The 23,011-nt window shown below is 48.0% G+C and overlaps 1 protein-coding gene across 1 annotated transcript; it reads right to left on the bottom strand.

Moving 5' to 3' along the window:
* Positions 1 to 396: 396 nt before the first annotated feature.
* Positions 397 to 15,050, bottom strand: Sh3bp5l (SH3 binding domain protein 5 like). Its single transcript, XM_051167638.1, has 6 exons — positions 14,420 to 15,050; positions 8,019 to 8,081; positions 7,745 to 7,873; positions 3,009 to 3,170; positions 1,732 to 1,905; positions 397 to 1,292 (listed from the first exon to the last, which is right to left on the bottom strand). Exons 1-6 carry the CDS (start codon positions 14,591 to 14,593, stop codon positions 825 to 827), a joined length of 1,170 nt encoding a protein of 389 aa, XP_051023595.1. The 5' UTR covers positions 14,594 to 15,050; the 3' UTR covers positions 397 to 824.
* Positions 15,051 to 23,011: the final 7,961 nt, after the last annotated feature.

Genomic DNA, 23,011 nt, shown 5'->3' with positions numbered 1-23,011 from the left:
GAGGGTGCCAAGCTCCAGTTCAACCTCTACCAAGAAAAAGCAAGCCCAGCGCCACACATTGGGGGGTGGGGGGGACAGCAAGGTCTCAGCCTTGAGAATCTCACATCTCTACCCTCCAGCATAGACCCCATCAGGGACCCACTAGCACCTTGATAAGGGCTCAGCCCAACTGGAGATACACCACACAGACGGGCCATTTGGAGTTAGCCCTGATCCCTGTGTTGACAACAGGGCTTGACTCCCCCACCTGACACTGAGTTAGGGACACACAGCACAGCAGCTAAGGTCACAGGGGGTGCGTTGACAGAAGGTGGTGTCTTCCAGAGGCACATGGACATTCCATATATTGCTCACAGGCAGGGTGGGACAGGACAAGAGCACAGGCTGCTAGGACTCAGCAGCATATCTAGGGCACCCTGGGGAGCTGCCTGCTGGGAAGACAGAGCCAGGAACCAAGGGGTGAGGGCCTGTCCAACCACTTGGGCTAGGACACTCATGTTCTCACATGATCTCCTGTGTCTTCTAGACCAAGTTTCCTGAGGGGAAAAGCCAGACAGATAGAGGTCAGAGAGACTCAAGTGCCAGCAGGGGGAGAGGAGACAGGGCCAGAGAGCAAGCCTTCTGAGTGGGTAAGGCGAAGAGAGAGCTGCCTCCTGAGAGAAGGAACAGTGAGAAAGCTAGGGACACGGGACTAAGACACAGCCAACCTTGCCCAGGGAAGGCTGCAGACCAGGACCTGGGACAGACAGGACTCAAGGATGAGGGAAAGCCTGTGGGGGCCCTGATTGCCCATGGTAGAAATCAAGCCAGCTCTGGCCACAGAGCTACAGGCTGACACTGCGCTGGTGCCGGCCCCCTCGAACTCCACCATCACTTCCCCGGCGTCCCCGGCTCTGTGGTCCCAGCTCTTGGCCATCTAGACTGGCATGGTCCGAGAGACCACGCAGGTGCTCCACCGAGTCACACTTCTGCAGGTCAGAAGCCACAGTGCGCAGACTCAACAGGCTCAGCGTGTCCGTATCTGGGCCTGCGCCAGGCCCAAGGCTGCTGCCCTCTTCCAGGCCCCCGCCCTCTGCCCCTTCAATCCCACTGTCCCCATCCTCGATGGCCTCAGGTCCAGCTTCAGCCCCGACAGGGGAGGATCGTCGTGGGCCCAGGGGATGAGGAGGCAAGCCCCGGCGCCGGGCATGAATCTGCTCGCTGATCTGCTCCAGGTTACGAAGAGCCACTGAGTAGCGGGTCTTGGCCTGTGCCACCTGTTGCTCCAGTTCTGTCACCTTGGCCTTGTGCTCCTGCAGAGGGAGACAGGTAACTCATGAGATGTCTTCCCTGAGGTCAGCCCTCCTACCCCACAGGCCCTAGATGGCCTCAGCATCTTTGAACTGCAATACTCTCTGCAGCCCTACTGTACCCTCCAAATGTCCCTCCTGACCTAAGCCCCACGCAGCCTTCTTCCCAGGTCTTCAACCCATTGGCTCCTCCTCTCCATTCTTCCTGTCTGGCCAGTCCCCACCCACCCACCCCGCCATTCCCAGCTTCCACCACGTCTCACATTCCTCATTTACCTTGGCTTCTTGATCAGTGTTCTGCCCCAGCACAAAGCGCTCGCCCTGCCTCCCACTCCTGCAGGGTCACGTGGAACACATGCTGGAGCCCTGGCTCGTCTGGCAAGCCTTCACCCTCCTCTGTTCCCAGCACTCCCTCCACCTGCCCATTCTCCCACGTAGCTACCTCCAGGATTTGGCTGAACTGGGCCTTCAGCTCAAAGTAAGGGCGGCTCTTGCCAATGGCCCGCCGGAGGGTCTTCTGCAGGGCCTGGACCCGAGCCTCAGCCTGCTGGCACAGCCGTGTCACACGCTGATGTTCCCTTTCACCTCGAAGACGCTCTTCCTCTGCCTCGTTCACCTGGCCCAGGTTGGGAGGGGACACACATCACTGAGCTGGCACACATCCCTGGATCAGCTCTAGGCTGCCGATATGCACACTGCCCTGGGGAGTCTAAGGAGGAATGTCTGCAAAGCCCTCCCCCACCCCCGCTGTCTACAGAGTGAGACAGACGGGAGTTCAGGGCAGTGAGAGCTTACCATTTCTTCTGGACACAGAGCCCACACACAAGCCTCTGTAAACACCTCTTCCCTCACTGCCTTGCCTATGGTCACCTGTATGACCTACCTGCCCCTCAGCTTTGCTGATACCACGGAAGGGTGCCACAGCCACCTCAGTCACTAAGCATGGTTGAACACCCTCAAGCACGTACCAGCTGCGCAGCAGGCACAGTCCTGAAGGACCCCTCAGTGACAATAGTTACAGCTCAGGGACAGGAGGCACTGCCTATGGAGAGCCAGAGGCATGCTGGGTTCTCCTAGCTTCCACACCCTCCCTTCTGAGTGTATCCCAGAGCGGCATGTGACCGGGCACAGGGGAAGGCTTCAGCTACCTTGCTCCTGGAAGCAGCCCAGCCCACGGTGCTCCCGTCCCTGTGGTTACCCACAGCTTCAACGACCCTTCTCTCACTCCACTCACTCCAGGAGGACCACAGCAGGACAGAGCGTCTTCCCTGTGCTCCCCAAGAGCTAAGACAGTCATTACCCAGATGCTAACACATGCCCGGTGCATGCTGAAGAGGGCAGAAGGAGCCCGTGCCAGGGTGCGTTCCCAGGCTACTTTTAGGAGCTTGGGAATGGCACCACATACACTGGCAGAGTGTGAGACCAGTGAAGGGAGAACTTTCTGGAACAAGAACAGGGAATCACACCGCTGAACCTAAGATGTAAGTACTGAATCCAGAGCCACTGCCTGGGAGGACTCCTGGGTCTGAACACGCAGAGGAAGCGGGGCCTAGAGGAGGCATTCTAAGACGGAAATGGAATCGCGGAAGCGTTGGAAGCCAAGCAGGGCAGAGGAAGGGCAGATTCCACCTTAAAGGAAACCAAAGCTGGAGTGGGAGCGAAAAGGAGTAAAGAGGTAAGGCGAAGGAACAGCAAAGGGGCTGCGGGCAGCACCCTTACCTTACAGGTAGCATGGTTGAGCATCTCCTGCCATGTAGGGTCCAGTCGATTTTTGTCAGCCATGACACCCTGCTCAGCCACAAAGACCATCTCCCGGGCAGCGTTGTGCATGCTCACGGCCCGCTCATACCGCAATGCCGCCTTCTGTGTCTCCTGCTGGGCCTGTGAGGAGAAGGCCATCAGGACGGGGCGCCCTGGAGGACCCCAGTCACCCATGAGATCCCTGGAAAGGGTGAGGACTAGAAAAAGAGGAAGGCCCACTTATAATGTCAGCTTCATTTCCCAAACCACTAGATGCATCCAGTAATATTCTACAGATTAGAAAAGAAATGTAGAAATAAATATTAAGAAAGATAATGCCAGTGCATGGTGACCACATAAAATCTAGCCAGACTTACACATATACATACCATAAATAAAAACAAACATTTTTAAATAAAATAATATTTGCACATATTGTATATATATGTATGCATGTATATGTATATATGATGCTTATCAATTTTATATGAATTCCCTGTTTAGGTTTTGTTGCCATCTCAAGGTATGTCATTATTGTTAAGTTTCAAAGCCAAGACAAACAGCTAAGGTGCCTACTTAACATATCAAAGCAGATCTGGCCTCCAGGTTCTCCCAGCATCCCTCAGTCCCCACCTGTAACAGGGTAATGGCTAGCATATTCTACCCTCTACCCTGAACTCTCCAACCCAGGGGCTGGACTGCCTTTCCCCAGAGGCTCTTCCTTATACAGTCCAGACATTTTGGTTATCCACCTTCTTTTTCTTCTTTTGTACCTTTGGCTCCCCTGTCTCCCTTCCCCTCCCCCTCTCCACACATGGCTCAGCATCATGACCACTCTGGATGCCCCTGCCTCTGGCGATGCTCTCCCACATAGCTATAATAAACTTTCTCCTCCACCACACCTGGGGGCAGTCATGTCCTTTCCTTTCCTTTTTCTTTCTTTCTTTCTTTTTTTTCATTCAATTATATATAGGTGGGCTGGAGAGATGGCTCAGTGGTTCAGAGCACTGTCTGCTCTTCCAAAGGCCCCAGGTTCAAATCCCAGCACCCACACAGCAGCTCACGACTGTCTGTAACTCCAGTTCCAGGAATTCTGACACCTTCATACCAATGTAAATAGAATAAAATTAAACAAATTAGTATGTATAGGTACACATTCCAAAATCTGAAAAAATCTAAAATATTTCTTAGCCCAAAAATAAGATAAAGATAGCTTCTCTGCTCGTTGGCTAAGATCAAGTATAGCAGCTGCTGTCATTTAACATCTGATCCGTCCTCCACCCAAAATCAGGATAAGGGAACTCAACCAGTGCCAGACAAGCAAAAACCTGCACGCAGGTTTCCAGGTACAGGAAACTGACTAAAAGAGTATGTCTTACTAATGGAAATAGCTTAGCCACACACCTTTAATCCCAGCATTCAGGAGGCAGAAGCAGGTGAATCTCTGAGCTCAAGATCAGGGTCAGACTCATCTACATAACAAGCTCCAGGATAGCCAGGACTACGTGGAGAGACCCTGTCTCCAAAAAAAAAAAAAAAGAAAGAAAGAAAGAAGGAAAGGGAAAGAAAAGAAAGCAAAAAAAGAGAAGAGAGTCACTGGGCTAGGGTTGTGGCTTAGCAGCAAAGCACTTCTCAAAGACTGAGCCATCTGACTCTTCAGCCCCACAAAGCCCTTCACTGCCAGAGACACCCTAACAGTTACACAGGTAAGATGAAGGAACAAAGATAACACATATTATATGACCTCATTTTTGTAAAATACATAACAAAGTGGTTTTTAAATTGAAAGGAAAAAAAAAGCACTTGGGGTGAGTTCACTGTGAGTTCGAGGCCAGCCTGGTCTACAAAGCAAGACCAGGACAGTCAAGGCTACACAGAGAAACCCTGTCTCGAAAAACCGAAAAGAAAAAAAAAAAAAAAAGGCAAAATATAGAAATAGTAGTAAGGGGAAGCATGCATGTTTAGCTGCTGTGCTGATAGCACACACACAGATTCATGGCAACTAACAAACTGGCTTTTAGAGCTGGTAAAAACATACATACACTGGCACATACAGGGTTAAGTGGGCACAGGAATCAGGAATCAGTTAGAACATACACTGGCACACACAGGGTTAAGTGGCCAGAGGAATCAGTTCAAGGACGTTGAGATCTTCAAATTCTGCATGTGTACAATGTTTTTTAAAAATCACACAATCTCATTGGTGTCCTGCACGTGTCTGAAAACAAGAACAGTCGGCACATCTGACAAAGCGACTAGCATAAATTACAAAGTCAAAGTTTTGTTATAGGTTGAGGGATAAATGAGAATTACAAACAGTATTAGTATAAAGAGACAACTCTCACAAATTTGGCAGTATCAATAAAATATACAAATTCAAGAAAAATAGTTGTAAAATTCCTGAGCAAAGAGTCTGTCCATTTGTTTGCTTTCAAGTGGATACTAGTTATCATCTTATATTATTCAAAGCTAAGTCTACCATATATACAAATCTTAAAATTATCTGGAGAGCTAAGGAATGAGCTGTAGCGAGGGGTGGCAGGAGGACATCTGCTTTTCCCCCTACTTCTGTATTTTGTCTAATTCATATATAATTAGAAGCTCTCTTTTGTCATCAAATTTAATTGGTTCAAAATGTGAAACTGAAAAAAATGCGTGTTTACTAAGAAGTGGTTCTCATATACAAAGTGAGTGTAAAATGGGTAGGGTGGATAAAATTTGCAATAAAACTTGAATTATAAGTAATAATATGGTGATAATAAATCCCTAAGTTGATAATATGGTGTAGAAACTATATTGGTCACATACTTTGTGATAAACAAGACCTATACCCAGTAATAATAGTAAATATTAATACAATTAAATGACAAATTACAAAAACAGAATTATTAAGGCAGTGTGTGATGACACACGCCTTTAAATCCATCATTCAGGGGGCTGAGGCAGGCAAATCTCTCGAGTTTGAGGCCAGTTTGGTCTACATAGAGTGTTCTGGAACAACCAGGGCTACATAAAGAGGCCTTGTCTCAAGCAGAGAGAAAGAGAGGGGCAGAGACACAGGAGAGACCAAGAGAATATGAATGTCACAGTGGACATACTAGATACACGCTAAATCCTAACTACTTAAACACAGAAGACATGTAAACATCAGCAGGTGGGGCCTGTGGGTGGAATTCAGCAGTAGAGTTCTTGTTTTCCCAGGAACAGAGAGTGAAGAAGAGAAGGGAGAAGGAAGTATTGAAAAAATGAAGCCAGGCCGGGCTGTGGTGGCGCACGCCTGTAATCCCAGCACTCGGGAGGCAGAGGCAGGCAGATCGCTGTGAGTTCGAGGCCAGCCTGGTCTACAAAGTGAGTCCAGGATGGCCAAGGCTACACAGCGAAACCCTGTCTCAAAAAAACAAAAAAAAAAAAAGAAAAGAAAAGAAAAGAAAAAATGAATCCATTAGTGGGACTGAACAAAATTTTCTCAACAGGACTCAGTATCTCCACCCAGCCATTTCTTGGCCATGAGACCACTTTCTTACATTTTATGTACTTATTGTGTGTATGTGCATGTATTTGTGTTGGGGGGTGGTCTGATGTATTTTAATGTTAATTACTGCTTGTTGTCTGTGTGACCCACCTTTTTGTTAATAAAAAGCCATCCCACCTGGGCAGGGCAAAGGAGATAGGTGGGTCTAGGAGAGAGGAATTCTGGGAAGAAGGGAGACCTGAAGGGAAGAGAGGAAGGCCGCCATGGGTTAGATGGAGGAGAAGCACATGGCTGGCATGGAGGGAGTATCTGGGCCAGATGAAGAACATGAGCAAGTATTTGGGATTATGGATGGGAGGTAGCTTGATAGAGGTTATTAGAAACAGATGGCATGGGACTGAGGCAGGGATCCCATGCCTGCCCCACTATGGGAGCTAGTTTAGAGGATTGATATCTGCCCTGCCCTAGGTTAACTAAGGCTGTTTTAAAATATAACACGTGTCTGTGTCTTAATTGATTGCTATCCGGGCCTACTGATAATACATATAATTTAAAAACAATATATATCTGCATGTCTCAGTACATGGTGTGTCCACGCCATGCACGTGGAGGTCTGAGGACAATACACAGGAGTGAGTTCTCTCCCTTCACCGTGTAGATCCCAGTGAATGAACTCAGGTCATCAGGCCTTTATCCACTGAGCCACCTCACTGGCCCAGGGAGCCCATTTCCTACAACTTAAGAACCCCTCAGCTCACAGGCTATTCAGAACATGGTGGAGCCCTTCAGGGTGGTGTTTTATTCCCCAGGTTGTTCAGAGACAGACGCTGCAATGAAGCCCTCCCTGATTACAGGTCAAACTGCCCCACTTAGTTCTGTCAACTCGACAGCCTAGAGTCACCTAAAAAGGGAATTTCTGCAAAGGGAATGCTCAGATCAGATTGGCTTGTGGCCATGTTTACGGGGACTGTCTTGACTGTTTAACTGATGAAAAAGGGCCCAGCCCACTGTGGGTGGCACCATTCCCTCAGGTGGTCCTGGACTATATAGGAAAGCGAGCTGAGCAAGCAAGCAGGGTTCTTCCATGGTTCTGCCTCAGTTCTTGCTTGGGTTCCGGCCCAGACGTCTATCAATGATGGACTGAGCTGGAAGTGTAAGTCACATAAACCCTTTCTTCCCCTAAAGTGCTTTTGGTCTTGATATTTGTCACAGCAGCAGAAATAAACCTAGAGCATAGGCATACCTCCTTAGCCAGCCGTCGGGCCTCATAGTAGGGCCGCGCCTTCTCAATACAGCTCCCCAAGTGAGAGCCCTGTGTGTTAAGCTTCCTCGCTGACTCCTGCAGGATCCTCCGATAGGTGGTCCTGGCCTCCTGGAAAGGAATATGGAAAACAGGCACACAAGTCTCAGAACCTCATTTCTCAGACACACCCCTTCCTCCACCACTGTCTTCATCTAGGAAACCACAGAGCCGTCTCCAGAGAGCAAGCCAAGGCTGTGAGGGAAGAGGCACTCACATCTAGTTGGAGTTCCACCTGGTTGATCTCCTCACTAGCCTGGTTCAGATGCTCCAGCTCCTCCTGCCAAAGAAGGGGTGAGTTAGAACACAAGGAGGCAGCCTCCAGTGAACTACATTGGGCAGGCAGGAAAAACAGAAAGTACCAGAAGACTGGGAAACAAATGAGTCACTTGGAAAAGGGTAAGAAATGCAGGAGGGACTGTCCCAGTGGCACCCTGTCCAGACCCGAGGACAGTTTCAGGTAATCTTCATAGTTCCACTTAAGCGAGTAGTCAGACCCTGTTGCAAGGAGGAAACTCCAGGTCAGGGAATGCAGTACTGCCGTGCACAGAGCAAGGTGGCCGCGAGCCTCACTCTGCACCAGGATGCATCATTTCCTCCCGGTGAGGGAAGAAGGTTCCTAGGATATGAAAAAGTCTCTCCCCCCCCCCCCGCCCCCGCGCCAAGAGAGCCACTCACTCAGCACATGCTTACTGCTCAGTGTTTTGAAAAATGTGGAACACAGGGGTTGGAGAGACAGCTCAGAAGTTAAGACTACTTGTTGCTCTTGCAGAGGAGCCAGGCTCAGGTCCCTGCACCCACATGGTACTTCCCAACCATCTGTGGTTCCAGTTGCAGGGCATCCAAAGTCCTCTCGGGCCTCCCAGGGCATGCACATGGTCCACATACATAATGAAGGCAACACACATACATAAAATAAATAAACCTTATAAAGGAGTGTGGAACACAGAACACACAGAGGTGGTGACTCACATCATTGAATAACAGGATCTTGGCAGTACTAAATCTGTGTGAAAATGGGCACAGGTGCCCACAGGCAGCAGGGCCACCTACCTAGGCAGGGGCAGGATGCGTGGAGCACATCTTCTTAGCAAGAAGGCAAAGGAGAACAAGTGCCCCAGGGGAGACAGCTAGACCAGTGAGAGGGCGGCACCAAAGCAAGGACGGATAACAGCGGTCCAACGGCAGAGGGAGGCCGCAGACCCTGGGGCCATTCGGGCTGGGATATGAGACGGCAAGTCTGAGCAATGGAAGGAAGAGTTGGAGGAAGCACAGAAACAAAAGTAAAAGCTATTTGTTGTGTTGGGGGGCGGAGTGAGGAAAGAGCCCCCAAAGAAATGCAGGACACAGAAACACAAGGGCTTGGTGGACTATCCAGACCAGGAAAGGGTTCCAAGAGGGGTTTTGACCTCTTAGCCAACGACAGAATCCCAGATCCCATCCAATACAGTACAACTTTTCTTATCTACTTATTTCTTAAATTAGGAGTATGGGGAAGAAGTGTGCATGTGAAAGCAGCTGTTTGCAGAGGCCAGACACATCAAACCCCCCTGCACCTGGAGTTATAAGTGATTATGGGCTGCCCAACATGGGTGCTGGGAACTTAACTCAGGTCCCTGTAAGAACAGGACATGCTCTTAACCCCTACGTCCTCTCAGAAGCCCCCAGTGCAATGATCTTGTAGTAGCAAGGAGGGACTGTGGCAAAAGGTCACTAGATATGCTGGTTTAATGTCCCACTGGTCCCTGGGCCTGCAAGAAAAGCATGCAATCACCCTGGATCTTTCAGTGATGTGGCCGGACCTGGACAGGGTGCTGGCCACGAATTAGTCTCCCTTGCCTAATACAGCACATCCAATGCCAGATCTTAGTGACCCACGAAACTCCATAGAGTGCTGGGCTGTGCCAAGGGCTCTCTGTCTGGAAATGCCAGGTACTTAGCTACAGGTTCCACAGGGCAGGTGCTCAGCTCCAGGCTCTGCCTCCACCAGCCCATTCAGTCTGCCTGCTGCTCATCCATGACCGGCATCAGGCAGCAACATCACCATCTTGCCCCATCTGCATAGACGTGATGTTGGCTCCCATCCGCCTCGCTTGGCCCTGGTGAGGGGGCTTGGGCTGGAATGAAAGATCTCACTTATTTCTATAATATAGACACATGAGTGCACACTTTGAAAAAATACTAAAAAACTAACAGTATAGGAAATTGCACCCATGCATTCAGTACTGTAAAGATAATGCAAACGCAGACCTACAGTGGAACACAGAACAAGAGCAGGAACCTAAGCACAGCCTAGCTCTACCTCGAAGAGCCGCAATCTGGATGATTCTCCTTCACATAGCCATTCACAGAACAGTGTGGTGACCTCACATGGAATGGTTCGTTTTCCAAAAGCCATTTAAAAACAAAAAAAAACAAAAAACCTCTTTGAGCCTCCTGGCTCAGTGTCCTTAATGCTAAGATTAAAAATGTGTACCATAATTGCCTGGCAGTGGTGGCACATGTCTTTAATCCGAGCATTCAGAGGCAAAAGCAGGCAGATCTCTGAGTTCAAGGCCAACTTGGTCTGCAGAGTGAGTTCCAAGATAGCCAGGGCTACACAGAGAAACCCTGTCTTAAAAAACAAAAGAACAGAAACAAAAAACAAAACTGTATACCACCACACTTAACTAGCTATTAACCTCCCCTTTAAAAAGTAAAAACAGGCTAGGCAGTGGTGGCACATGCCTTTAATCCCAGCACTCGGGAGGCAGAGGCAGGTGGATCTCTGTGAGTTCGAGGCCAGCCTGGTCTACAAAGAGAGTTCAGGACAGCCAAGGCTACACAGAGAAACCCTGTCTCAAAAAACAAAACACACACACAAAAATAAAAAGTAAAAACAGGATTGGGCACAGTGGTTCATGCTTTTAATCCCAGCACTTAGAAGGCACAGGCAGACAGATCTCTGTGAACTTAAGACTAACCTGGTCTACATAGCAAGTTCAAGGCCAGCCAGGGCTACAGAGTAAGCCCTGTATTGGTTTTTCTGCTTTTGTCTTTTTTTTTATTTTTGTTTTTTGGGTTTTTTTGTTTTGTTTTGGTTTTGGTTTTTCGAGACAGGGTTTCTCTGTGTAGCCTTGGCTGTCCTGGACTCCCTTTGTAGACCAGACTGGCCTTGAACTCACAGCAATCTGCCTGCCTCTGCCTCCCAAGTGCTGGGATTAAAGGCATGCACCACTATGCTCGGCTCTTGCTTTTGTCTTTTAAGGTAAATATAGGAACCAGCACCTCAATGGCACCTCTTGAAAGAAAAAAAAAAAAAAAAAAAGTAAAATACCTGCTACCAATTATAGTGGCATCCACATGTAACCCCAACACTTGGCAAGCTCACGCAGAGAGATCATAAGTTCAAGGTCAGCCTGAACAAAAAAAAAAAGAAAGAAAAAAAGAAAAGAAACTGCCTGCTGCTAGAACAGCCTAGTGCTCACAAAGCTAACAAGACAGACAGAAGCCCCCAGCAGACTGACTGACAAACATGATCAGCAGGGAGGAGGAGCAGCTGAGTTGAAACATCAAGGCAAGGCACAGTGGGAAGCCACTGGGCTCCCAAAGTGCTGTGTGGACAGGCAGCATCGCGCTCCATTTGGCCTGTTCCACCAGGAACTCCTGGCACTCAGCAAAAATGGAACTCAGGGAGGACAGGGTCTGAGTCAGCATGCATCACCTGTCAGAACGCCAGCAGCCAGTAGGAGCATGACCTTCTTGGGGCACTCTGGGTGCATTCCCAGAATGCCAGGCCGCTGAGTCAAAGCATGAGTGCTGGACTACAAATGTTTCTGCTCCACCCTTGGACGCTCCTAGTCCCTCTTCCACAGACTACCAAAAACAAAAGCTCAAGCAGATGATGAGTAGACAGGGCCAGGGTGACGATGGCTGGTTTTGGCGAGTTAAGCCGACACTGGAAGATGAGGGCACTGAGGTTGCAAAGTCACCCTGAAGAACTAGGGGTGCAGAGAGTGTTGTGTCTACAGATCTTAAAAATGTACCCATCAAAAAGGAAGTACACCACGCATGGTGGCACACACCTAAAGTGCAGGAACTCAGGATACAGAGATAAAAGGATCAGGAGTTCAAAGCCAACATGAGCTATATGGGGAATTCAAGATCACCCTGGACTACATGAAACACTGTCTCACCAAAAAAGAAAAAAAAAAGAAAGAGGCAGAGAACCATATTAACCAGACTCATTCTAGTATCACCAACCCTTTAACCAACACCCCGACTTCCATCCATTTAGACCTTTTTCCAAAAGCTGGAGGAAAGCCCATGAGACCTTGATGGAGACAGCCTTTTCTAAAAGGGTAAACACATACTGTAGGCAGGTACGGCCTAGTATCCCACCTCTTCAGAGGAATTCCACCAGATGATGGACATGAGCTGCCTGTCGGCCATGGGAACCCAGCCCCACATGAGGGAGCCTCACCCTGAGAATAATCATTTCTGAAAAATGCAAAAAAAAAAAAAAAAAAAAAAAAAAAAAGGTCTAAAACATGTCAGAACCTTGTGTAATGGACTCAGCCCTGGAGCGCTTTAATGTCAATCTTATCCCATTCAGCAAAGTAAATGAAAATGCTTTTCAAGCTCTTTAGCGGACTCTGATGGGTCTGTTAATGGAGACACATCAAATGTGCTGAGAATCTGGAAAAACAGACACTCCCTGAAAGACATGAAGCACATTCACCCAACACAACACGAGCCTCAAACAGCACAGTAACTCGCCTCCCGGCACCCAGAAGAATACAATACAGAAGGGCAAACGTGTGATCTCCACCTCAAAACTGTGCAGTCCTCACATCAGGCTGCTTTTCCCAGACTTTAATACCTGGTGAGGCTGGAGAACTGGTCGACCTGTGCCATCCAATGAGGCTGGACGCAAGACCTTCCCTCCCTGCACAGCCTACAAACAAGGCTCCAGTTTGCCCCTCTAGTACCCATCACACAGCAAGCTCACTGCAGGTGAGCAGACCTGACACATCCTGAGGACATTCCAACACTCCCAGAGCTCATCTGACAGAAACTGTGACGGCAGAAACGTCCCATCTGCATCGTCACTACAGTTCAGAACTGCATCTTTTGTTTGAATTGATTGCATCTATATAGCCACAAGTGTGCTGCCTTTGCCTACATAGTTACTGGGAAAATACACAGAACAAGAGGTTGATGAAAGAAACCAGAAGAGAGCCAGGCGTGGTGGCGCACGCCTTTAATCCCTGCACTGGGGAGGCAGAAGCAGGTGGATCACTCCCTCCCTGTGAGTTTGAGAACAGTCTGGTCTACAAAGCGACTCCAAGACAGCCAAGGCTAACAGCAAGACCCAGTCTCAAAAAAGAAAAAAAAAGAAAAGAAAAGAAAGAAAGAAACCAGGAGAAGGCTTTTCCAGAGCAGAACAGGGGATGTTTCAGGGAGTTGTAAGGAGTGCATGCCCTTCTCCTCAAGGAACAGAGAGAGCTCCTTCCTAACCCACTATCTAGAAACTTCTACCAAAGAAACAAGGAAAAGCATTTGTTTAAAAAGAAAAAGAAAAAAAAAAAAAAGAATTCTAGACCTGTATGCACAGGAAATAGGAGCTGTGTAAATCAGACAAGCCAAGTTACTCACTTTACAGACAAACTGAAGGTCAAAGTTGTCTTCCTCAAAAAACACACATCATTCATCAATGCATTCTCTCAGTGGAAGACGAGTGTTTAGAACGGGCGAGAGAAGCTGAGTTGTTTTCAATGCACCATCATGAAGCACAGCACAAATAAATTACTGACTCATGCCAAAAAGGAGTAGCTCACCAACGCTCCATTATAGATGACAACACACACACACACAGACACAGACACACACACACACACACACACACACACACACACACACACACACCCCAGAAGCAGCTTTGCTTTCTCTGCAGTTCACTAGCGTCACCCAGTAAGGTTTGTTGACTTCCGGAGAAGACCAAGAACTCAAGCTCTGGGATGCCCTGGCTACCCAGGAGACTAAGTCAGTTCCCCAATAACAGAATCCCAGAGAGGCAACCTAGCTAAATGGCAAGCTTGGGCTCCGAACATACAGGCACATAATGGCCAAGAAGGTTTCCCATCCAGTCCTCCTTAGACAGCACCCTGAAAAAACTACAGCTAACCAGGCCCAAGCCTCGCAGTGCCTTTCAAATACCTGAAAGGTCTCACAACTCAAACCATTCTGAGAGACGCTGCTGAGAAGGTAGGAAAAGGGAAAAGATTCCCCTCACTTCGCCTCAAAACTGCCTCCCAGTCTGTCACCTCCTCTTGCCTCCAGTACACGTAAGATACCTGAGCTAGCAAGCCCTCTGCCTATTCAGAAAAACAAAGGCTCTGTGCCCAACCTAAAGTATACTTTCATCCAACACATACTCCAAGCACCCAGGCAGGGAGGGTCCCATCAGCAGTTCAGGAAGCTCTTTTGGCACCTGTCACACTAAACGTCAATGTTTTCTGGACATACTTGTTTTCTTTCCCCATTCCAGTCCCCTGTGAGAGCCTAGGTTCATCTGACAGCTCTTCAACAAGCCTGGACTCTGGGTTTCCCTCCCCTTCTTCCTCTCAGCCGCCTCACCTGTATCCTAGGGTCCAGTTCTTCCTCCTCTCTAGGGGACAGTTTGGTCTCGCTGCTGCCTCCTCCAGCCTCCTCCGCCAAAGGGTTCCTAGGGACGTCATCCTCCACCACCTCCGGCCGCAGTTCCCCCTGTGGAGTCTCCCGGCCCCCTGGAGCCTTTTTGAAATCAGCCATGCTGGCTGGAAGAGGGCAGAGCCCTATGCACAAGAGAGGGCTGACATGCTGGGACCAGGGCCCCAGCTTGAGGCTTCCTGGGCTTTGGATGTCAAAGAGAAGGGGTTTCTCTTCTCGAAGGCAGAAAAGAAGGGGTGCAGAAGAGCCTGGCGCTCGGTTAGAGGCCGAGACTCAAACTGCTGCTGAGGTCCCTATAACTAAAACCTCGTCTGTGCAAAGAGTCCTCACACCCCACCCCAGGGAGTCCACCACCAGACCCCAGCAGCAGCAACAGCTCCAAATCAGGGAGCCAAGGGGGCCTGAATCCTGGGCCGAGGCCTGCGAAGAGGAGCACCATTCGGGAGGGTGGAGGCAAGCGCCTCCAGGCTGTGGTGGCAGATGGAGAGAAGGCGAAGTCCGAGCAGAGGCTAGGACATGTGCCTCTGGGGAGCTGCGGGAGACACAAAGGCCAAGTTACACAGGATGTCAACATCAGAACCTTGGCCAGCAGCATCTTCCAAGTCCTGGGTCTCCGAGAGACACTACTGCGTCCCCAAAATCCACTCCGGCGGGCCGACCAGTCCCATCCTCAACTTCTTTTCTCAAGCCCTCTAGGACTTTAGGTCCGGCTCTGCTCCTGTCCCCGTCCCTCTCACTCCAGCCCCTCCCCAGTCAGCACCTTCCAAAACTTCTCTCTGAGCCCCCACCCTCTCCTCCGCACCCTTTTTCTCTCCAGCACGTCCCCGTCCACCCTCCCCGGCTTTGCAATTCGCCTTCTATTCCTCCCCCCCCCCCCCAACCTCGCCTTTCCAGCCCTGATGATCATCCGAGCCTCCAGAAAACACCACCACACTCTTCCGCGGTCCCATGTCTGAGTCCCAGCCGTCCCATAAGACCAAGACCAATAAAAAATCGCCTTCCTGGCTTTACCTCAGTTTACCTTGCAGTGCGGGGAGCGTCTAGGGAGCAAACAATCTTCTCCCTCCCTCCCCGCAACAAGACGGTCCAACCAAAAAACGCCCCGGAGGAGGGGAAACGGAAATACGCCATCACGTAGCGACGCTATTCCCCTCCCTTCCTCTCGGCCAAGCCTTTCCCGTTGTAAACTCAACGCCCGGCGTGTTAGCTTTCAGCGTCCGTACAAGATGGCTCCACTCTATGTCTAACATTACCTTTCTTAGCTTCCATTTCACCCTCAAACCAGTGCTAACTGAAATGGATAGATGAATATGAGCTACAGAGGAAAACTTCAGCACGTGGTGGAGACCGATAGTCCCTCTCACCTAGAGAAATGCTAGTAATATTGTCGTAGAAGAGAGCGACCATCTTGCTTTACGGCAAAGGGGCTGCCGCTGTGGACAGTCGCTGACAGGCGTGAACCGGAAGTGATGCTGTGGACTTCGCTTTCATAGGTCTCCTCGCTCTCGGATCTAGAGTTTACTAATAAAAACAAAAGTTGTTTTCCGAAGGTGATTTTTTTTCTCCCCGCTTCAAGTAAGCAGGAGGACTGTGTGTCAGGACCCGTGAGCGAACCTCTCACGAGACCTGCAGCCGGCGCCGTCTCTCCCGCTAAGTAGAGAGCCTCACTGGGCGCCAGCTATGCTGCGCCCGCCAAGGACCTCACCGTTAGCACTTTCCAAGACAACGACTAAGAACTTCGCCCGGTTTAATCACTCCCTGGTCCATTAATGGGTGGTCTGGACGTCACTGCTACGGATGGCTGTGCAAGACGGACCGAGGCCATGGGAAGAGCTGCTGAGTGGGGTGCTTGGTTGGGGTACAAAGACCTGACGACCTTGAATCAGGCTCTTCCATGATGACGCCCCCATCAGGGCCGAGTTCTCCTCCCATTGAGGTGCTGTCGAACCTCTCTGTTCGGTTAAGCGGTGAATAAAAGATTTTTTTTATATATAGTCGAGAGCTGCATTCCTATTTGTGTAGGGGTCTTGAGGTGTTTTACGGGCAATGTGAAAGGGGAAGGAGACCAGGGTTCCCTAGTCAGAAGTGAAAGGAATTACAGAGCTGGTCACTGGCGATGCCCTGACCTTGTTGGCAGTTCTGTTAGGATTCTGTTCCATGTCAAGAAGTATTCCGTGGTGGCCTATTCCTGTAATCCCAGCACTTGGGGAGGCAGAGGCAGACCTCTCTGAGTTTGAGGCCAGCCTGGTCTACAAAGTGAGCCACGACAGCCAAGGCTCCACGGAGAAACCCTGTCTCGAAAAACAAACAACAAAGTATTCCGTGGTTTGTTAAAGGAACGGTTAGGAAGGCTGTACAAAGCATGGTTCTGAACCTTCCTAATGTTGCAACCTTTTTTAATGCAGTTGCTCATGTTGTGGTGCCCCCCACACACACCCATAAAATTGTTTCATTGCTACTTCATAACTGTAATCTTACTACTTAAGAATCTATTGTAGCCGGGTGTGGTGGCACACGCCTCTAATCCGAGCACTCAGGAGGCAGAGGCAAGTGGATCGCCGTGAGTTCAAGGCCAGCCTGGTCTACAATGCGAGTCCAGGACAGCCAAGGCTACACAGAGAAACCCTGTCTCGAAAAACCAAAAAAACAAAAAGCAATCTATTGTAAATATCTGAAATGCAGGATATCTGATGTGTGACCCACCAAAGGGGTCACAACCTACAGGCTGAGAACCGCTGGTATAAAGGGTTGTACAGGGGCCAGTACAGTGGAGGGGGGATTTGAACTCCAAGTAGAGCACGAACAAGGGGAAATTTATAGCCAAAGATCAGTGCTGGGGTCAGTGGATGAAAATTGGATAAGAAGGAGACACAGGACCAAGGGGGCTAAGCCAACCTAGCTGGGTTCCTGCTTAAGACAATCCTGGGAGCCTGATGTGCAGGATTGGTGGAGGGGTGGTCTTGGTAGCTGACGTCACAAAGTCCTCTGTATTAAAACTAGGTTCTACAAGATAGTTTACAGATAGCCTTAGAAAAGGGTTCAGAGGCCTGACTAAAGTTAGAGCAAAGAACCTCTCTCATGCGTCTCTAAGACGCTGTCTTTCCTAATGACTGCATTGCAAAGATGTGTGGCTCCTTAAGAAGAGCGCCCCTAAAGAGGGATAGAGACAAACACTGCCTTAAAGCAACAAAGTAAGGATTCAAAAAACTGTAGGCTCTTTGTAGTAAGTCTAAGGAAAAGAAGTTGGGAATCTGTTATTAGCAGGTGTTGCCCAAAAACAGTACATTCCCCTGGCAGCATTGAGCTTTCTCAAACAGGTATTTCAATGGAGCGGACGGGACTGGGTCATCTTAGGGACAGGGTGATTGTGTGCTAAAAACCCGGGTAGGATGTGTGCATCTCTTAGTACAGAGGTTTGGATGGAAACATTAGGTGCTGAGAGTTCTTCGGTTCCCAATTCTCTCCTTCCATTCTAACCCTGTGAAAAACTACTTCAGGCTTGGAGGCTGCAGTCTACTGATAGAAGTTTGCTTAGCATGCCTGAAGCCCTTGATAACACACACACCCCTTCAGAAATAAAATACAAATAAGATATGGACTGGTAGTTAGCTCAGCAGTTAAAAGGCACCTTCTGCCAAATCAGACAACCTGAGTTGGATTCCTGGGACCCAAATAGTGGAAAGAGAGGACTGACTGTTGTGAGTCAGCACACGTGAGTAAACACACAAATGTAAAAGGAAAACGCTGGGTTAGTGGTGCACACCTGTAATCCCATCACTTAAGGGGACTAAGGCAGAAGGTTGCCACACTGGACAACAGTATGATACTGTCTCCAAAGGAAAAATGGACTGTGGGAATACAACTCAGCATACAGCACTAGCCTGCATGTGCAAGGCCCCAGGTTTTGAGTTCAGGCCCTAGCACTGCAAAAGCTGGCAGTTTTCGTTTTAAAGTTGTTGTTTTTAGAATTTATGTGTGTTAAGTGTTTTGATGGCATGTATGTATTTGTACCACATGCATGTCTGGTACTCTCAGAAGTTAAAGGGAGGTGTTGGGTCTCCTAGAATTGGAGTTAGGGGTGTTGTGAACCATCATGTGGGTACTGGGTACCAAATCCATGTCCTCTGCAAAAGCAAATGCTCTTAACCATTGAGCAATTTCTCTATCCCAAGAAAAATGACTTGTTATTATTTTATTTGTTGTTGTTGGGCTTTGTTTGGGGAGGAGGTTGTTTGGTTTCCGAGGCAAGGTCTCACTATGTAACTCTGGCTGTCCTGAAAAACCTACCTTCCAAGTGCTGGGATTGAAGGCCTGAGGGGGGAAAAACAGTTTTTAATGAAGATAGTTTAGAGTATGTTGTAAAGAAAAAAAAAAAAATGAAAACAAAGGTCTGGGCTGGTGAGAGGCTTAATGGATAAAGGAATTGCTATGTTAGCCTAACAACTTGACTTGTTCTTTAAGAGGACCTGACTTCAGCCAGGTATGGTGGCACATGCCTTTAATGCCCAACACTTGGGAGGCAGAGGCAAGCAGATTGCTGTGAGTTCGAGGCCAGCCAGATCTACAAAGTGAGTCCAGGACAGCCAAGACTACACAGAGAAACCCTGTCTCAAAAAAGAAAAAAAGAGAACCCACATGGTGGCTCACAACTATCTGTAACTCCAATTCTAGGGGACCCTACACCCTTTTCTGGTCTCCCTGGGCACTACATGCCTGTAGTGTATATACATATATGCACATTTTAAATTAATAAGTAATTTTAAAAAGATTAAAGATGGAGAGCATAGCCATGTCAGGCAGAAAGGAGTTTGAAGGGCTAGCAGATCCACTAGCAGGTTCCTGGGGGCTTTTTGAGGAATTTTACTGTACTTGCCTGAACTGCTATGACCCTCTGCCTCAGCTTTCTGAGCATTGGCTTATTATTTTCTTAATTTAATCCTTAAAGACTGAGACATCATGAACTAGTAAAGTTTGTCCTCAAAGGTGTTGATCTTTCAATACCTTAGCAATGTTCTATCTTTGTAGCCTACCTATGTCTTATTGACTGACAGGCCTTCATAGTTAGCTTGCCTACCAAAGGGTAAAGAGAAATAGCAGTCTTTCTTCTGGGAAGTGGACCACACCCTATAAGCAACAGTAACCCCAATCATTTGCTATTAAAATTACTATCAAAGATCTGGAGAGATGGCTTGGCAATTAAGACTAGCATGCTGCTCTGTTCCTAGCACCCCATGTCGGGGAGCTCAGAATTGCCCGGAACTACAGCATTAGGGCATCAGTACAAATCCACATGCCCACAGACATGATAAAAATCTTTCTAAAAAAAAAAAACAAAAAACAAAAAACACTGCTATCTAACTTAAAAGATAATTGTCAAGTTATTAGACTTACTTGTATTGTTGATGTTATTGGTAATGACGCTTCTTGCTTATCTTCTTTAATTTCCTGGAACCCATTTTAATGTGCTTTTCTATTAACTTGAGGTTAATTAAAACCTTCATGCTGTTAAAAAACAAAACAAAACAAAACAAAAACTGAGGTCTGCAATTCAGCCCAGTCTTTTGGTTCCAGTTCTAAGTTACTACCTTTCATTTTGTTGCACTTTGTTCTTTCTACCATTGGAAAACTGTCTGTTGACCACTATGAAGTTATTTGGAAAAGAACGAGAAGCAGAGGGCCAGACATGTTTTTATGTGGAGCTGAAATGGGAAACAGTGATCTAGTAACCTGATGAATAAAACTTATGTAGTAGTAACAGCAGGCCTCCCACATTCACAGAGCTCACACGATGGCTCTAGTCCTGCCGTTCCCACTGAAGGATGCTCACACTCCTGGGTATGGGACAGGGTGTGTGATGTTCTAGTTATTGTCTATTACCTAGCCCTGTGCAGGCGCAGTGGCACCGGGAAGAGCTTGTGGAAAGTTGAGCTTGTGCTAGAGCGTTCGCCTAGCGTGTGTGCGGGTCTGGGTTCGCTTCTCAGCCTACTGGAAAAGAGCATCGCATGATTTGTTGACTCTCCCACTCTACTTCCTAGAACTATTGCCCTGTTCCACTCAGGATGCTCTACAGCCGACATCGAACCTTGTATCCTCTCTGGTCCACATTCGATGAAGTGCCATTTTGGAACACCCAGTAATACAAAACTCTAGACGAGGGTGGGGGCGTGTTAATGTATAATGTTGATGATCTCTGCTAGCATATAGAAGCAAAAAAGTTTTGCATAATAATTCTAATTGCACAGCACCCTGTTCAGAATGTCTTTTAAAATCAATGGGCAGGTCCCGGCGTTGTAAAAACTAACAATTAAAGCATTTTTTTAATTTAAAAAATTAACAAAGGTAACATAACACTGGTGGGATATTTGAAGACTCAATACATAAATATCTGGTTCAACGAAGTAGTTTCAGTTCTCATGTGTTCATCAGATTTTGGACTTAATTTTACTCTTAACTGCTTCATTCCCCCCCACCCCCGAGACAGGGTTTCTTAGCTATCCTGGACTCACTCTGTAGACCAGGTTGGCCTTGAACTCACATCGATCCACCTGTCTCTGTCTCCCAAATGCTGGGATGAAAGGTGTGCGCCACCACTGCCCATTCTTGAAAATAGTTGCTCGAGGCCGGGCGTGGTGGTGCATCCCAGCACTCGGGGTGGGGGTGGGGGCAGAGGCAAGTAGATCGATGTGAGTTCAAGGCCAACCTGGTCTACAGAGTGAGTCCAAGATAGCCAAGGCTACACAGAGAGACCCTGTCTCGAAAAACCAAAAAAAGAAAATAGTTGCTCAGATATAGCTGCTGCCATGAGTAAGGTGAGGAATGTGGGTCTCTGGGCAGATCAGACCTATAAAGGTCAGACATGATCACATTTTTCTTTAACTTGAATGTCAGATAGCAGCTCTGCATTCCATTTGACCATTGGTGGGTAACGGTCACAGGCTTAGAGAGCTGGCACAAATTCCCTGAAAACTCAGCAGAGTGCCTCAACAAAAATGCCATGGTCTGTCCACTTTCCACTGACCGAGAGTCCTTTATGTGTAACTCACCTCTGGGGTGCATGTGTAATGAGCAGAGGACAACTCCCTCAGGAGTTGATTCTCCACTGGTGCTTTGTGAGATCTGGGGATCAAATGCAGGCCACGAGTGTTGGAGGATGGTCTGATGTATTTTGATGCTAATTACTGCTTGCCTAAGAGCTTAACCTGTTTGACCAATAAAAGGCCATCACCCAGGGCTGGGGAAATGGGATAGAAGTGGCTCAGGTTCCTGGGCTGGGGCAGACAGAGATAATCTTGGGAAGAAGTGGGTTAAGTGGAGGAGAAGCACATGGCCAGTGTGGATGGAGACTTGGCCCAGATAATGATAATTAGCAAGTATTTGGGATTATGGATGAGAGGTAGCTTGATAGAAATCATTAGAAGCAGATGGCATGGGATTGGGACAGGTATCCCATACCTGCCCCACTATGGGGAGTAGTTTAAGGGATTAGTATCTGCCCTGCCCCAGGTTAACTGAGGCAATTTTAAAATATAACAGGTGTCTGTGTCTTGATTGATTGTTAGCAGGTTAGAAAATACTGTTGTAATAATAATTATAGGCCTAATAATAAACATTGGGTCATACTGGTAAATTAACAGCAATACATGGATCTGTACACAAGAACCTCTACCCACTGAGCTAGCTTTACAGCCCTGAGGTTGTGCTTTCTTTTGAGGCTAGAAGCCATGGTAGGCTTAAAGTAATAACAGAAAAGGAGCCATTTACTTTTATTATGAAAATTGACAAGAAAATAAAAAGGAAGGTTTGGGTCCTTCCTACCTCAGCTGCCAGAGCGGCATGGAGGGCTAAAGCCCAGCAGGCAATGTGTGAATTGGGCTGAGGTGTGGAGATGCCTTTAGTCATCAAATAATACGTACCTTCATTTAGGGCATGGTGATCCCAACACTGGGGAGGCAGAAGCAAGCGGATCTTTGTGAGTTTGGAGCCACCCTAGTCTACATCCCGAATTCCAAGCCAACCAGGGCTACAGAGTGTGAAACCCAAGCCTACCTGTTCTGCAGATGACAAGTTAAAACCTCGCTGTGGCTGCCTTTCACTCAAGTCACTACAAGCATACATAACATCTAGCGGTTTCACTGTCTGCACCTAGAAGATAACACCCTGGAAAACACCACATAACTGAGCCCATATGTACATACAAGTAACAAAGCCATATTTTTATCTTGTGTGACATTTCAATCTGTTGTCATCTAAAAAGTAAACAATTGTTAAGTCGTTACAAAATAAGACACACACACAACCTTTAAGTTACACTTTTGTTATTTTGTTATTATTTTAACGCAGGCTCTTTCTAAAGAGATGGTTTCATGTCTGTTGCTGTGGAAAGCACTCTGACAAAGGGCAAAGACTATTTTAGCGCGCAACTCCAGGTTATAGTCTGTTACTGCGGAGGAGTCACAGCAGCATGAGCTTAGGAAAGCTGGCTGCCCCACATCCAGTCACGAGCAGCGAGCAAACGGCTGC

This window comes from Acomys russatus, chromosome 25, assembly GCF_903995435.1.
Source record: "Acomys russatus chromosome 25, mAcoRus1.1, whole genome shotgun sequence".
Lineage (NCBI taxonomy): Eukaryota > Metazoa > Chordata > Mammalia > Rodentia > Muridae > Acomys > Acomys russatus.
Note: the sequence above shows the minus strand (reverse complement) of the source record. Positions and strands in the feature narration are given on the sequence as shown.